The following is an 18,158-nucleotide window of genomic DNA, read 5'->3' as shown; positions in this document are numbered from 1 at the left end:
TGGGAAGGTAACAGTGCTCCGTGATGTCATGTTGGCCACGTGACCGTGGAAATGTCTTTGAATAGCACTGGTTTAATGGCCTTGAAATGGATATGAGCATCGCCCCCTACAGTCTGCAACAACTAGCAGAGTAAAAACCCACAGAGACTCCTTTAGCTTTTTTTTTTAATGCTACTTTGCCATCACTGGTGAAATTTAATATTTTCAAGGAAGCTGGGGTAAGATTCAGTAATAATAATCAACACTTTAATTCAGTAAAATAAATATGCATGTAATGACAAACCACGACCTTATTTATCATGCTATCTAAACAACCTTCACATTAGAATTCACTCATAAGCAAGTGTATAAAATACTTCCTGATATTTATAACTCTACCATGCTTTTTTTAATCCACTAATGGTTTGAAGACTGTGCACTTACTGAGTATAAAAGGGAATTGATCTGCCTTTGACTAAAACAATAAAGAAAACTTATTTTGTTATCCTACAATATTGTGTGTGTGTAGCACATTAAGATATCAATTACTAAGTTAGCCAAAATGCAATCAGACTCCAACTGCTTGGATAAATATAAACAAAACTGTAATGGCAGAAAATTGAAGAGAATATGAAGTTGTTTAAGCATGTATCCTCATAGAAGAAAACAGCTATATGAGGGGAAAAATTCTAAAAAGTAGAATTAAAAAAGGCAGAAATATTAATTGTACTGCATGGCTATAGTTCATTTTAAAAGCTTTAAAAAAAACAAAGGAACTTTGGCTTTTCAGGCTATTTGTAAACACAGATTTGGTGCTTTTTCATAAAAGTGCTAAACTCACATTTAAAAATAATTCTAAAAAAAAAGCTGACATCAAGAGTCAGGTGCAAGTGAAATGAAGTTTCTTCCCACGTCATCTTGATAGTGCTGTCTCCTGCTGTTTTAGAGCAATAAAGTTGTATTAAAATATAGCCCCCAAAGGGCATGATGGTGTTGAATTGGCTGTGTGATTAGGCAGGTCTGCAATATTTGTGCTCTGGTGGGAAAAAGTTGATTCTCCCTTTTGCTTCTGCTGCCACCCCTTTGAGCTCTGGCGGCTGGGATATGTGGTGATTGGAGATGGGCCTTTATCTCCCAGCTGTCAGGTATGAAGAATTGGGATCACACATTAAGTTCCAGTTAAGGTGATTTATTGACAATTATCTAGTCAACTAACATTCATCACTAAATTGGTACTAGATAAGAGTCAATGGAATTCAGAAGGGGTTGGACTTCTTAGACCAGACATGTCAAACACAAGGCCCGGGGGCTGGATCCGGCCCGCGAAGGGATTTCATGTGGCCCGCGAAGCCATCCTGGAAACAGTGAGGGAACAGCCCCCACTGCCTTGGCCCTGGCCCAGAGACCCTCCTTCTGCCAGAGACCCTGAGATCTGTCCCACTCCTGCCCAGGCCCCCATAGGCACCCTTGATGCGAATGATGTAGAGCTGGCCACGCCCACCCAGTAGGCCATACGCACTCTAGCCACGCCCACCCAGTAGGCCACACCCACCCTGGCCACACCCACCCGGCCCCCTGAGGGCAACCGCAATGCTGATGCGGCCCTCAATGAAACTGAGTTTGACAACCCTGTCTTAGACCATTGTGGGAACCTAATAATTCTAGGCTTATTACTCTCTTGACTGCCCCTGGCTCTACCTACTCTTCTACACAAGTCTCCAATCCCATGAGTAGCTCCATGCAGTAGGAGACCTGATGAGTACTGGAGGAGAACCTGGTTGAAATAACTGTTCTTTACTTCAGACAAAAATAGAATAGTCCTAGAAACAAAGGCCAGAGAATAGGTTTCAGAGAGTGCACTCATAAGCAGTCTGAAAGGAGCAACAGAACTGGGAAGTTTTCCAGTCCTTGAGCTGATTATCAACTACATCATTGTTGAAACATCCTAGATCCATGGCCAACACTGTGTAGGGAGAAGAGGAAAACTTTACTAATACTTTGAGTTGGAACAGTGGAAGGCTGCCTTCGTGGTAGGATAGGGATCAAAGAAACACAATGTCATGAGGATGTATCTTTTAAAAAGGCCTAATGGGGAATTTTCATACTACTGTTAGGAAACACAAGGATGATTTATTAGTAAAGAGACCAATTTGTTTCCACACCAAATTGAACATGAAGATAAGTTGTTAATAATGATTAAAATTAATGTGTGTTTTCAGCCCAGTTGAAAAAAAATGTCCTCTTGTAATCACATCCTCTAGTTTTCCATATTCAGTGGACCACTGCGAAAACATGCTATACTAGATCCAGTTGGACTGTTACATAATTAAATTCACCTTAGTAACTCCCAACATTAAATGTAATTCCACAGATACCTACCAATCAAAGTCTAGCATCTAATTAGTTGTGGGAGCTTTACATAATGGCATGCAGATTATTTTTCTTTCTCTTATACACACATAACATTTTGGATACAAATAAGATTTACATGTGAATATGAAGGATGTGTGTATATAATGTATGTCCTTATTTGTGGTTTTTACTTGTGTATAGTGTGAACTGTGGACAGCACTTAATTTCATTGTGAGTTACACAGTGACAATAAAGATATTCTATTCTATTAGTGGTGGAACTGATCTTTGTTGCCATACTTTGACCACCTAAATACATAGTCACAAAGCTGCTTTTAGATGAGATTTTATTATGGAATTATACTGCCTCATCCCCAAAGTTGTAAAGATGATTGCAATCTTACAATATATTTTCTCGATGACTGTTGCTTCTTTTATCAGAAAAAGTTAAGATGAGAAAGAACATTTGCTGATTTTTTTTATAGTCCTTATTTTGAAAAGATCCATAATCCATTAATTTTCCATGAAGTTTGACAAACAACTTTTTCTACTGTTTTAAACCCAGAAATTAAGACACTAGGTTAACAGTCATTGACCCCAATCATTATATCGACCTGAGTCAGCAATTTATAATTTTTCCAGATGGAACCATCTCATATTTTAAGGATATCCTGGAAGTTATAGGTATGTGATACAGGAAGGAAAACAATCATTTCATTTAAATTTAGTAATTCATTAAATACAGTTGATGTGATTATTCTCAAGTCAATCATTTAATAATTTCTATCAGTTGCTACTTTAACATTATAATTTGGTGACAACTTTTTCACTGAAAGGCTTGCAAACCACATGTGGACCTGTCCTTCAGCTGTACATATATATGATAAGTTATAAAATTGGTAAGTTTGTTTTGGTACACAGCAAGTTTGTACAAGATCCTAAACCAATCAACTGATATAATTTTCTAAACATGATCTGGCTTTTTGAAGATAAAGCAGATTATTTGCTAGAATGACTGCTGGACAACAAACTAAGCCTTAGAAAAACCTCTCTATGATTGAGATTTGAAGTGCAGGAGGCAAATATGGCAGCAAGTGTATATTTTTATTATCTATCCAAAGTCAAGTATCAATACAGGTCTTAGGGTATTACGTGAGCTCGGCTATTAAGGCTTATTCAATAAATCATGGGTAAAATGAAAGGTGCTCCAAACAGTATGTTCTACAAATCCTCTTTTGAGCTGGGATGTTGAAACTTTTCAGGTTTTGGATCTACTATTAGTGCAAACAAACATTTGGAGGCTTAGTTCTTCATTTCTTATAGATAATAATACTGCTACTGCAATCTATAAATCCACCAACTGCTCAGGCCTATTGTGCTCTGCTTGATTTGGGCTTAACTACTGTGGCTTGTAAACCAGTTCATGGCTTAACATGAAGAAAACAAGTCACACTCTCATTCTATCCTGTCCCAGACAGTGAAAATAAACTGACATTGGGGAATAATTATATGTGTCTTGAGCTTCTTGGAGGGAAGATGGGAGGGAAATATAATTACAATAGGACCTACTCCCACAAGCACTGAGACCAGAGTGCTTAGATAAAAGTGGCGGCTCGATTTGTTTTCCAGTCCTGACATTATTGCTGGTTATTGCCGTTTCTTTTTTGTGCCATTTTGTAATGATACAGATTGTGATTAATTTATTTGGCACATTTATACAGCTGCCCATCCTACAGACTGTACAAAGTTAAAAGAACATAAAATGCATACAACAAAATAACCAAAAAAAATAATAACCCCAAATCGTGAAAAAATTAAAAATATCTTTAAAAAGCCCTACAAGAGTGAATGAAGGGATGCCCGCTCTGCTGCCCAGAGCGCTTTAGTAAGAGGGGCAGCCATGTAAATAGGGCTAAATAAAAAAGGAAGGTTAAATAAAAAGAAAAAGAAATACGAGCTTCGCCTAACTTTGCACACAATCCGCCTGAATCCAACCTAGAGATAGGAAAGAGACAAGAGAAGAAAAAACCAACCAAAACAAAACAACAAGCATTTGTAAGGCCTGTGTAAAAACTCCAGCCTCCTCTTCCCACGAGGGACCTGCCGAAGGAAAGGCATCCCCTCGCTTCTGGCAGGTGTCCACGAAGGCACCCTTTCGCGCCTTTGCAAGGAGAGCGGCTGCCGCCTACTTCTTCCGCCGCGACTCCGCGGTGCCACTCCCCGGTTCAGGGGGCCGACCAGGCGGCGGGGCTTGGCCTTTGGGGGCGAAGATATGGCCCGGCAGCTGGAGGGGGTCACCGCAGTGATCGGCCTGCCCGCCGCCTCCGGGAAGCCAAGCGGCGGCCATCAGCGCCTCGGCTCCTTTAAGGCTGGGCAGGCGAAACGCGATCCCGCAGCGAGCGCGGGCTTCGGCTGGCTGCCGCTGCAGGAGCCGCCGTTAACAGCCGCCTTGCCATAGAAGCGAAGCCCACGCGTGGGCGGCCGGGCTGGCGTCGGGATTCTCCCGGCTGCGGGAGCTCGCCGGCAAGGATGGGCGGGGAAGCCGGCCGATCGCGCTGAGCCCGCAGGTGAGCCGAGAAGGTTAGCGGCCAACCCTTCAAACGAAGGGGGTGGGGAGAGGAACCGGGTCGGGGTAGAGCTGTAAGCGGAGAAGGAGGACTCGTAGGCCCCGCTGGCGGCGGCTCAGGGGATGCCCCCGCTCCCTTCAGGGGGGCTCGGCTGAGCTCAGCCAGGTTGGCCCAGAGGACACCGGGCAGACCCAAGGCGGGGAAGCGGGTGAAATAGGGTCAGGAGCTGGACGGAGTTTCCGTGGAGGTGAAGATCGGGAGGGAAGGAAGGCGCCTCGATTTTCAATCCGGGAATGGGTGGAAGGAAGGAATGAAAAGACAAAAATGAAAAATGAAAAGACAAAACCCCCACGACCCCTCGAAGCCACGCGTTGTGGGGGGGGGGGGAAGCAAAAGGAAGAACGTTTCCTTATTGATGGCTTAATGGTTAACTTGGACAAAAGGACAAAGGCGTGCAAGTGGAAATAGGAGTTAGGCTTCTGAATGGGGCTTGGGTTCCAGTGGTAGGCATTGCGCGCCAGTTCTTGGCCTTTTTATCTTTTCCCACCTACTTCAATGCCAGAGGGTTTGTGCTTTTCATTCCCCAGATTTCTCCTATCAGGAATGGCGTGCCTTGTCTTAGTCACTGAAAATGGGGAGGGGAGGTACTTATTGGCCGGTGGCTGGGGCTGTGAAATGCTGCCTCTTCCAAAGGGCTGATGAATGAATGAACAGAAGAAATAGGAATACAGCTGAGTTTAATTTTTTTTAAAAAAAAATGGGCAAGACAGGGTCTCAATTGAAGGAGAATGTTAACATTACATCTGGATGAGCTACTTTGAATAGTATTCCTGCTTTGCTGCAGTTCCTATCATGTCAGTAAAGTTCTGCATTCATTTCATACTTGATCTGAATATTTTATAATTCACATATTGATAGTTCATGTATTGATAGCTAGGAAGGCGTAAAAGATATAATTGCCAATGTAGTTGTTTACAGTATGGAAAATGTTTTCTAGAATGTTACTCAAGAACAATCAATGGACTAATTCCTAATTAACATACCATGGCTTTACTTTTGTTCATAATCTAATTATGTGATGGGGTTGGGTTATTTTCAAGTTCAGAGTTGGGAAATACTTGATTATTTTATTGTAACTGAGCCTTTATGGTTGGTTTGCATTCCGTTTTGATATGTGTCTTTGAAGCTACGTTTCCCCAGGTTTACATTTTGTTTGAGTCAAGAGGTTTTTCTCTGAGACTTTATTACAACATATCACAGACCAGAGAGAGCAGCAGTAGAAGCAATTTGTATCTTTGTTGGTGCAATCCCATTGGTGTTTACTCTGGATTAAGCCTTGCAAAGTGCAAAGGGGCCTCTGCTGAGGTTGAGCCTGCATAAGATTGGAACCTATGTATTTTGTGTTTTAAAGAATATAAAATAAGTGTGAAATCACTGAGAAATTATGAACACATTTTCTTTAACAACAGCTTACTCTTTATGGGATATCATTAGGGACCTGAGGTAATTGTATTCAATCAAAGTCAGCAAAGTTAGAGCCAGTATTGGCAGAGTGAAGTAATGCAAGTGAGAAAGGAAGCAACCACACCAGCACGTAAGCTTTCTTTTACCGAGTGGCAGAGTTGTGATTGTCACATGGCCTTTCCCCTGAGGCCTATTAACTAAATGTTGTCTCCAGTTCAGTGGGAGATGCTATCTTATCTCTACTATTAAGTTGATTCAAGTTAATGATTCAGTTGGTATCTATACAAACCAAGGAAAAGGCAATGTGCTTAATTTGATGCCACGTTCCAGGCCACTGGGCTCTCTCTCTCTCATGCCCCAGTCCTAAGACCTTCAGAAGCCCAGGCTTTCAACTGCTGGTGCTTAATACCAGATCAGTCTGCGATAACACGATCCTCATCTGCGACTTGACCACAGATAAAAGGGCTGACCTGACATGTATTGTTGGCAAGACTTGACTGGCTCCATAAAGAGAGGTGGTTGCCCCTTTTAGAAATGTACCTTGCCAGGTTTCAGGCATGGCATCAGTTGAGAACCTTGGACAGGGGTGGGGGAATGGTGACTGTCATTTAGGAGTCCCTAAGAGCTTCGGGTCTTGCTGTTCCACAGTTTGCCGTATGTGAGACCTTTTTCATAAAGTTGCATTCTAGAGGTCAGTTGAGGTTGTTGCTACTATACTGACATCCCCCCTGCATAGTTAGATTGCTGCTTGAGCTCCTTGACACCATTTCTGGAATGGCAGTGGAATGTTCTAGTCTTATGGTCCTGGGAGACTTCAGGAGTCTTCTCAGAGTAGGGTCTGAGACTGCTCAGGAGTTCATGGCTCCCATGACAGCCATGGGTTTATCTCAGGTCATCTAGTACAGTGATTACACATCTGATCTGGTTTTCTTGGAATAGAAGCAATGCAATCTGGAATTGGAGGAGCTTCCTATGGTCCCCCTGTATGGTCAGATCATGCCTGAAAATAGCGGATTTTTTTAGCACTACTCCCCCTATAGGAAGGCAGGGCCTATTTGATCTTGTTGGTATGGAGCTGGATAGGTTTCAAAGAAAACTGGAGGTTGTTCCTGTTGGCTTGCTGCAAAGTCTGACCAAAGCCTTGGTCATCCCCCGAATAAGAGGGTGGTAGAGACCTTGGATAAGATTGCACCCATGCAGCTGTCTTTTCTTGCAGATCATGTTAATTTCCATTGTTTATAGAAAAATTGAGGGAGATGAACTGGGTTAAGAGTCGCCTGGAGCAATGCTGGAGGTCAGTGACGAATGAACTCAATGAAACATAGTTAGAGCTGCTATTAAGGCCTACCTTGTGATAATAAGGACAGTGAAGCATCAGTATTTCTGTGCTCTTATTGCGTTCGTGAATAGCTGTCCAGCAGTCTTGTTTAAGGCATTGCTTTTCAACCAGTGGTACGGGTACCACCTGTGGTACATTGACACCTGGCAGATGGTATGCGGCCATCCTAGAAAAGTGGTAGCGGGGGAGGGGCATGAGCTGAACCGGTGGCAGCACTGCACAAGCCTGAGCAAGAGATGGCTGGAGCTGCAGGGCTGTCAGGGCTCACCGGAAGCGCCAGGATCAGCACCAGGCTCCAGCTGGAGCTCGGCACTGATCCTGGCATTTTGAGCCCAGAAGAAGCGCGATCAGCTGGAATGTTGCAGCATCTCCAGGGTCTTGTGATTTACATTCAGATCCTTGGCAACTGATTCATATTTATGATAATCACAGTGTCCCAGGGTCATGTGAAGTGACCAAAACCTGCTGCAACCACCCAGCAGAGGGGGGGAGGGGGGAATAAAAACCAAACAGCCCTCCCCCCACTGCCAATCCTCAACAGAAATGCTTACAACAATGGAAACCTTGGACAGAAGGAAGAGCGCCACTGGGCAGCAGGCAGGTGTCTTGCTTGGCTATGGTTGGGGGACACTTTTTTCAGTGCCAGTGTAACTTCAAACAATCACTAAGTAAACTGTTGTAAGTCAAGGACTACCTGGTTTAAGGTGACCAGAGTCCTTTTGGGCAGAGGGTCTCACAGAAGATTTTGCAGAGCATCAGATTCTTTCTCAGTTAGACATTGGTATTGGCATAGGTCCTGTGAAGGTGCCTGGGATGTAGTCTACCTATTGTATCTGAGATGAACTTGAACCTTTGGACCTGAGGAAGTGGATAGGATTATCATGGCTGTAAGTTCAGCCATCTGCTTATTGGTGAAGACTTCCTGGAAGCAACATACAGTTGTGGTTTGGATGTGGTAAATTCTTTGAGGGAGTGATAGTGGTTCCTCCACCCTTAAAGAGATTTTTGTTAGCTCCTTCCTCAAGAAGCCATCGCTAAACCGATCTGTGCTGGACAATTTTTATCTATTAGCCAAGATAATCTCTGGCGGGAGTGGAATGGAGATACTGCCTCTATCTGGGCCCTACTTGAACTCTTGGCAGCTTTCAATACCATCCACCACGGTATCCTTCTGGGTCAGCTCAAAGGAATAGGGGAGGGTGGCACATGTTCTGCTGGCTTGTCTCCTTCCTTCAGGGTTGATTCCAGGCTGGTGATGATTGGAGAAGAGAGGTCCTACCTACAGCCCCTCCTGTGTGGGGTGCCATAGTGCTTCCACTCCTCTTTGACAGCTACATGAGGCCATTGGGTGAGCTCATTCATTACCATAGAGTGAGGAATAATCAATATGCTGGTGTTCAATTATATATCTCTATCGCTGGCGAATTAAACAATGCTGCGAATGGGTGTTTGGAGTCTGTGGGAGTCTGGATAGGGAATAACAGGCTTCAGCTGAATCCTGGTGAGGCTGAATGGATAGGGCAGACATGTCAAACACAAGGCCCGCGGGCCACAAACGGCCCGCCACATGATTGAATCTGTTCCCTCACAACTCTCCCAGAAATTACAAAGGTCCGGCCCTCACCACCTTGGCGCCGGCCCGGCTGAGCACTTGCTCAGTAGGAGGCAAGTGCACGTGGGCTGGTGGAGCCCAGCACTATTTGCAGCTCATTAGTCTCCTGCCAAACAGACAGAAGAGGTAGGTAGGAGGGAGTGAGGTAGGACGCCGGTGGGGGGGAGAGGTGCCCAGGCAGGAAGGCAGACTTGAGGTGGCCAGAAAAAGAGCTGCAGATGGCTCCTCTGCCGGGCTGGCTGGAAAAGCTGGAGCAGATCTCCCATTTGGTCTGCGCAGGGAAAGCGGGACCAATTGGAGGAGAAGCTGCAGCCGGAGGCAAAGTCTGTGATTTTTTACAGGCTGGGGTCTGGATGTTTTTCCTTCTAAAGTTGAAGAGCAGCTGCAGTCTATACCAACTTGAAAGGCAGGTGGAGAGCAGCTGCTTAGCTCTAAGGAAGCCTTGGACTCAGGAACTGGGCGGGCTGGCTGGAAAACCTGGAGCAGATCTCCCATTTGGTCTGTGCAGGGAAAGCGGGACCAATTGGAGGAGAAGCTGCAGCCGGAGGCAGAGTCTGTGATTTTTTACAGGCTGGGGTCTGGGTGGTATAGTAGAGCTGAGTGCTAAAAACTGTTTTTGCCACCCTGCCTGCCCCTCAGGGACACTGTTGCCAACTTTCTTTCAGCAGGAGTCATACTGGGGCATCCCCAGATGCTCCTTTGTGCCCTAACTGTTCCAGAGTAGGTGCCACCCTTGGCTCTGTGAACACCACAGCCCTGGGCCTTGGTGGCCTGGGAATGTCTCCAGATTTGTGTGGAGGAGAAAACGTGCTGTCAATTTCAAAGTCTTGTGCCCTTCAGTGCAAGCGGGCCTGGGGCTGCGGAGAGTTGGGAGGGGGTGAGGCAGAATGCTGGGCAGCCTTTTGGGGCCACAAGAGTGAGGCAGCATCCACCCTCCTGCAATTTTGGACAGTACCCAGGCTGGCTCCATCCCTCTGTCCTGGAGTTGCTCCCCCCCCCCCGCATGTTCCCAGCCTGGATCACATGCCGCTGGCCTCCTTTTCCAGGGGCCATCCTTGCCAATGCCCCCATGAGCCCCATCCCCATGCCCCCTGGGTCCCCAAACCACATTATGCTCAGTCTGATTCTTGGTGGAAAATATGTTGAAATCAATGGAGGGATGCTTTGGGTCTCCCCCAAAGGACAGACTGACAGACCTTGAGAGAACTAACCAGCATTGCTTGCAAAAGCTAAATTTTGGATGGATATTTCAGGGATTTTGAACTCTATTTCTGGGCTTCATGGACACAGGAGAGTTGTTGGCAAAAAATGGAGCAAGTGGTTTTACTCCTTTTTGCCCCACTCTTAGACATAATACACTTCTGAACTAATATGATACAATAGTCCTATGTGCAACTGGCCCTTTGAAGGCAACCATGATGCTGATGTGGTGAAAATTTCCAGGAAGCAGTTTCCTCCAACTTCTTCTGCCTTGAAAGATCTCTGGAGAGGAGCAGAAGGTGGCAGGGAAGCTGCATGAGGGAAGGCTGCTCCAACAAGCCAGCATCCTTACCATGCATAATTAGAAATGGGGATTCTCTTTCAAGAAGGGCCAGCCTCCCTCATGCTGGACTTGGAAGTGCTGCTCCCTGCCTCCTCTTGCTCTCCAGAGATCTGTCAAGGCAGAAGAAGGCGCTCTCTCTCTCTCTCTCTCTCTCTCCCTCCTTCCCTCCCTCCCTCTCTCTCTCTCTCTCTCTCTCTCCCTCTCTCTCTCTCTCTCCCTCTCTCTCTCTCTCTCTCTCTCTCTCTCTCTCTCTCTCTCTCTCTCTCTCTCTCTCTCTCTCTCTCTCTCTGAGACTAGGAGGCTACATCTGACCTAACAAACTACCAATCATGCCTGGGCTTGGGAAGAAGGCCCTTTCCATCCTCTGCACATGCTTGGCTGCAGATGTTTGGGGAGGTGAAGAGCTTGTGGGGCAATGAGATGTCCCCACATCAAATTAGGTGGTGCAACTTGTTCTCTCCTGACCCAGACATTTCGAGTAAGCTGCGCTGAGTGAGCAGCATTGAGCTCAATGAATTGAGTTTGACACCCCTGATGAATGAATGAATGAAAGAATGGATGGATGGATGGATGTTGTGATTAAAAGGTTACTCCCATTCCTGGATCAGTAGGCTCACACTCAGTCACTTGTGTATGGATTACTATAATGTGCTCCATATGGGGCTAGCTGGTGCAGAATGTTGCAGCGCAGGCAGTTATGTGTATACCTAGACCAGTGCACCTTACACCTTTGTTCTGTGAGCTGCTTTGGCTAACAGGTTTTGATTTAAGAGGCTGGTGATGACCTATAATGCTCTACATGGTATCCTAGAATGCACTTTTTGTTCTTGGAGGAAAATAGGCCTAAGGAATCTTACCAGCAGCACTTTGCTCAAATCAATACAACTTTGAACACAGTCTTCCGGGCTTACAGATCCTGCTGATACAAGCCATATGAGATTAAATGCTCATGCAGAGTTAGCATATACTGCAATTTTGACAAGTTTGTTACTACATTTAGCTAATTAATACAGGTAATCAGATTCAGCTTTTGTTTCCACAAGGGGAGGTTGACTTGGAAGTGTGATGAGTCTGATTAAACTTTTGAATCTGTTAAATATGTTTCCTATAAAATATTATTTTAGCATTTCCATAAGAGAACAAGAAAATACTTATACAGCTTCATCAAGATGAATTTAGAACCCCTTTTATTTAGGAGCATTTCATTCAGACCTTGCTCATCTGGAAATGAGGCTAATGTTGGTACTTTTATTCATTTCATTGGAGCAATTTATTATTGGAGGACTGTTTCTAGATTACTTTTTACAATTGTGCCAGAATTGAGACATAAAGTCACCTAAGAAAGTTCTTTTATATAATTTATCCTAACTAAAGATGTAAGCACTATAGAAAGAAGGAAGGAGCAAGGTGACTAAGCATTAGATAGCAGGTGAAGAATTCTATATTTACTGAGAGATTTTGATCTATATCCCAGTAATAATAACTTGGTTAAGGTGAGTGATTTTTTTGATAGACTTGTGTTTCTAATTTGCCACCATTTCCTCTGCTGATGAGGATATCCGGAAAGGGTATTGTGTTATTTTCTTCTTTACTCATGAATTTTATTGACAAAGGAATTTTATTCCTTTGGAGATGTTGTCATTTCACGTGTCTTCTCTAGATATTCCCTTTTAAATATTTTTAAATAAAAAACTTATTCAGAGAAAAAAAATACTTCTTCAGAAGATTTTATAATTGACAGACAATGGTGTGTATATATAGTAACAATAAAAAGAGTGTATTGATAAGTATTTAAAATAATGAACTTTTCAAAATGATAAATAAATTTAGTCATGCCTCAATAGGATCAACAGAAAACCAATATTGTGTTTTAAAGACAAATTTCTAACATTATTGAGCCCACTAATTTCTTCCTAATACAGTCATAAATATCCAATAGACATAATTAAATAATAAATTTTAAATCTGAACAAATGTGATGTAGGCACCAGACATTCTAATTACTTTTCTGATGACTTCTTATAGGAAAAATGCAGCAATAACAGTCTTTCTTTCCCATACCATCTTTAGTCATGGTATCTTTACTCATGATTGGATTGTTCATAAATATTTATTTATTGCATGTATATGCAGTCACGCAACTTTGGGTGGCTTACAAGCTGATAAAAATATTATAAAAAATTAAAAATAGTAGAACAATAAATATAACATTAAAATTAACAAAGAGTAGCTAAGATGGCGAGGGCATACAATGGATATTTAAACCAATAACCGCCTCCAGGATACAATGCCATCTGGCCTCCAGGCCAACTGGAGCTAAGTCTTGGGGCTCTTATGGAAGGCCAAAAGGGTTGGTATAATGGTCCAGAGGATGGGAGCTGCAGCAGAAAAGGCTTTTCTCCTGCACTTGGCTAGCTGGAATTCCTGACGGAGTACACATCAGGCCTGGTGTGCTGGCACAAGTGGGGTGGGTTAATCCCATTGGGATGAGAAAGTATGTTAAGGATATATATATTAAGAATATATACTATAATATATTAAAGATATATTAATATATATTCATATGTTAAGGATGCAAGAGAATTAAATTTCTCAGGATTGTATATCTTTTATGTCTGGTTGCAACATTCATATGTTGATAGTACTATCAGAAAGACCTTCATGCAGTCCTCCGGTTTGCCATTGCGGCTGCCGCAGCCACCACAACCACTGGGAGGCGAGCTCCGGCTTCCGTGTTCAGTTTTGCTCTGCTGGGGGACCCTGGAAAGGGTCAAAAGTCGCCCTGTAGGGGCAATGAGCAAAGAGGGGACCCTGCTTGATTGTGGGAGGGCAGCAGCCCTTCCGCTCGATCCAGGGCAGCCCTCCAAACTGGTGGAGGAAAGTCTGGCCATAGTAATATGGCCCGTCACTAGGCTACAGACAGCCGAAGTCAAACTTATCACCAAGTACTTTGAAAGCAACGAGGATGAAACTGGGTGAGATCCAATCTTTTCTTTACCCTAAGTACTTTCTTTTCCTGTAAAAGCTGCCTGAAATATCTTTCCCCCTGTGAAGAGAGAGGGAATGGAATTTCTATCCCCCACTCTAAGAATAGCAGCGATTGACTACCCAGGGGAATTAAAGCATTAAAAGAACAACTTTAATTGGATTTATATGTTCCTGAAACTTGGGGACCAAAAATTTCCCTATTTTTATTGTAGATTTTTGCTTTTTTCTACAAAAAAGAAATAAAATTGGAAAAAGGATTATAAAAATTTTGGACTTAAAAAACCTTAAACAGCATCGGTGACATCTTGTGGCGAAGTTTGGTATTACAACTTGTTATTTTCTAACAGAGGAAGCACAGACCTTAGATAAGACACTTTTGACCTTGGCATCACCTGTGAGAAACTCAGTTGTAAGAGAACAGCTGGGTGGCATAACTGGCCTGGCCTTGAACTGTGAATGTAAACCCTTACTAACTTTCAGATTTATATGTGAGGAATTGCTTTCCTATCTCTTTATTTGAGGAATATTGGTTACTATATGAGATGATGAAATACCTTGGACTATAAAATCTTGCTTGACAAACGAATTCTACTATAACAAGGGTGTCAAACTCAATTTCATTGAGGGCCGCATCAGCTTTGCGGTTGCCTTCAGGGGGCCGGGTGGGTATGGCCAGGGTGGGCGTGGCCTACTGGGTGGGTATGGCTAGAGTGCGTACGGCCTACTTGGTGGGCGTGGCCAGCTCTACATCGTTCGCATCAAGGGTGCCTATGGGGGCCTGGGCAGGAGTGGGACAGATCTGAGGGTCTCTAGCAGAAGGAGGGTCTCTGGGCCAGGGCCAAGGCAGTGGGGGCCGTTCCCTCACTGTTTCCAGGATGGCTTCGGGGGCCGCATGAAACCACTTTGCGGGCCGGATTCGGCCCCCGCGCCTTGTGTTTGACATGTCTGTACTATAAAGACTATTTATAAATATGTGAAAGAGATGGATGAAGACCAGGAAAAGATTCCATGTTGAAAGCAATACATGAAACCATTCTTTCAGCTTGTGATAAAATAAGACCTAACATAAAAGATCAAGACACCAGCTTAGATACACAAACCCAAACTTTGACTACAATCAAAGAACTAACAATGCAGAAGATAACAGAAGAAGTGGTACAATCAAATATTAAGCCAGAGGACTCAACTGAACAGCAAATACAGTTAATGGAAAATCTGGAAAAGGGAGTGACAGCATTGAAAATGGAAAAGACTTTCTATATAAATCAGAAGAAATTTGAGAAGAAGAACAGATTGAAAGGAAGACAAATATATCCGGGCAATCATGGGGAGTTGGAATAACAGGGAGACTATGAATACAAATGGGCTAGTCCTTCCAAAAAAATGGCAATTAAATGGTTTCCTTTATTTCTTATAACATATAATATAGGGAGATCTATTTGACGATCTAAAAGCACTGATATGGAAGCCTAGCTGGTAAAGGAAGAAAGTCAGAATAAGGATGAAGAAAATTGGGGTTTTGATTTATTAAGAGGGGATTTCATATTATTAATTAGAGGGTTAAAAGGAGAAATTGAGATAAGGGAAATTTTGGTCATTAGATTTAAAATATTTGGAAATTAGTTGAAAATAAGGTTTTTATCTGTTTAATATTTAAAAATTAGCCCTAAAAGAAAAAAATTAATTATTATGAATATGTTTGATGTATTGATTGACCCAAGTAATATATACAATGGTTTTGATTTATTAAAGGTGATATTGTATTATTAAGTAGATTATTTAATATGGTGGGAAATAGATAACTTTTAGGAAATAGAACTAGATTATATTCAAATAGATAAAATGTGTATTTTGGATATTAGATTCTGTTATGAATTGAGATAAGGGAAATCCTGGTTACCTAAAACCTGAAAATTATAAATATCAAAAGGTTAAATTGGAATATTGATGGGAAACTAAATATTGAGAAAAAATTAATAACAGGATATGGCTTGTTTATGAAGATTGAATGTAAAAAATAATAAAGATACGTGTAAGCTAAAACTTTATTGATAAACGTAATAATGATGTTTTTATTGAGTTAATATAATAAGAACTGTATTAGCTGAAACACGAGACAGTAAATGTTAAGGGAAAAAGAGAGGAAATATTTGATGTTGTAACTTGAGTTTTGTACTAAAGATTTTGTTATCAAACTACTGATTAACCTAGCCACCATGTTGCTTTTTAAATATTTAAATATAAAATTGGAAAATTAATAAAATATTATAAAAAAAGACCTTCATGCAGTTGGGAGAATCTAATTTTTTTTACTATTTTTTTACTATTTCATTCAATCCTGGAAGCTGGGAACTGGAATGTACAAAATAGCTTAATTCACATGGGTGTTAGAGATTACACAATATTGATTTCCTTTTCTGTGTGTGAAGTTTATGTGTGTTACAATGCGATATTAATCATGAAGCGGGTGATACTTATTATAAAATTCAATTTGTATTTCTTCTAATATGTCTGCAAGTATTTTGCTACCAGAGAAGTTCTACAAACCTTGTTGTTTTCTTTCCTTTTTACTGTATGATATGACATTGAATTCACGAACCAGTGAAATCTGGGTGGGGGGGGGCATTATGAACTGTTAGAGTATATTCTCTCATCTACTTATATCTTGCTAATATTTCAAACAAAACTACATGGTTAATGGGTCAATAAAGCCTTGGCATAAAGATACTGAGTAAAAAGTTTAGAAGGAGTAATTTTAAATATTTCAGTTGCATCCATTTTAAGAATCAGTGTTTTATTTAATACGAGTCACTTTTCTAGCCTGTGGGAAACATACAGGTAGTGATTAAAGCATAACCAACTAGGTGGACTAGATAATTATTATGGATTAATGAGATAGATAGCACTTATCTAAAAGCAAGCATTCAGTCTTTTTTTTGTCAATTCATTTACCTTTCCTAATGACTTTTCATAGTTCTGTGACAGTTACATTAACTCATCATCCAGAACAGGAAATTGCAGCATCTCATTTTTATTAATTATTTGCATTACATCTTGCAATGATAAGTGAGGGTCTAGTGTCCTTACAAAGAGTATACAGGTAGTCCTTGACTTATAACCATTTGTTTAGTGACCACTCAAACAGTAGCACTGAAAAAAGTGACTTATGACTGACTGGTCCTTGCACTTATGACTGTCATAGCATCCCCATGGTCACATGTCTAAAATTTGGGTGTTTGGCAACTGGTATGTATTTATAATGATTGATTTCCTTTTCGTACACCATCGATTCATATAGAGTTATAATTTGTATGCAGGTATGGTAGAATCATTGTCATATTGGATCATGTCTGTCCTGGCTTAGATTTAGTGGACATTTCATAAATTTTCTTCTGATACTGTAAATTTAGACTATTTTTTTTATAAAGGGGTTGGAATATGTAAAGTATTTCTTTTGCAATCTACAGAATACATGCAACAATGAGTGTAGCCAGAGATAATCCTACCATAATTTATCATCTAGGCGGACTATGCCAGCAGCAAATACACTTCTTCTGTGCCCTTTGTCAAGAATTGCAGTATTAATGTAAATTATTGTTGATTTTACAGTAATAGCATTATTTGACAAATGCCTCAATTGAGGAATTCTGTTTGAAATTGTGTTTTTAACAGGCAGAAGAAAGATGACTATCTTTAATAAACTCAATGTGGGCATAGCTGTCAGCAGTTTTGCTATATTTCAACTTAGCTTTCATGTGCTAAGTTCTTGGCTATCTTCACGTCTAACATCTGGTTTTAATAATCTTGACCAAAAGAAGAAAATTGAATGGAATACAAGGTACAGTTCTAAAATAATATTACACGATTATATATATTTTTAAAGTTTGAAATGTTTAGGCTGTTAGCTTTAGAGTACTTGTTCAAACAATATCGGGATTGTTTAGGGGACTTCCTTTAGAAAAATGTAGTGAGGATTTATGTTAAAAATAATGTTTAATACAAAATTGGCCTTGAGTAATTTATTTATAAGTTATCACTTTATCAAAATTAAATTGAATAAATAACTTTTAATCCTTGGTTATTTTTACTGACTTTAAAAAAATTAGTTAATAGTAATGTATAATATTCAGAGTACATTTTATTGTCAAAAAATTCAATCAATATAAATTATGCCTTAATCTAAGTTCAAAGTACATTCTATCTAGGATATTTACAGAAGACTCCTGCGAGTCCCTTGGACTGCAAGGCGACCAAACCGGTCAGTCCTAGAGGAGATCAACCCTGACTGCTCTTTAGAAGGCCAGATCCTGAAGCT

At 41.5% G+C, this 18,158-nt stretch overlaps 1 protein-coding gene across 1 annotated transcript in view; it reads left to right on the top strand.

Annotated features, from left to right (window-relative positions):
* The first annotated feature begins 3,849 nt into the window (after positions 1 to 3,849).
* Positions 3,850 to 18,158, top strand: part of LOC310638384 (TLC domain-containing protein 4-B-like) — a 39,693-nt gene continuing 25,384 nt past the window's right edge. The window contains exons 1-2 of the mRNA XM_083359430.1: positions 3,850 to 4,897; positions 17,516 to 17,681. Coding sequence (XP_083215556.1) covers positions 17,527 to 17,681 — 155 coding nt within the window. The 5' untranslated portion in view covers positions 3,850 to 4,897; positions 17,516 to 17,526. The remainder of the gene's footprint in view (positions 4,898 to 17,515; positions 17,682 to 18,158) is intronic.

Source organism: Vipera ursinii, assembly GCF_947247035.1.
Source record: "Vipera ursinii genome assembly, chromosome: 3".
NCBI lineage: Eukaryota > Metazoa > Chordata > Lepidosauria > Squamata > Viperidae > Vipera > Vipera ursinii.
Note: the sequence above shows the minus strand (reverse complement) of the source record. Positions and strands in the feature narration are given on the sequence as shown.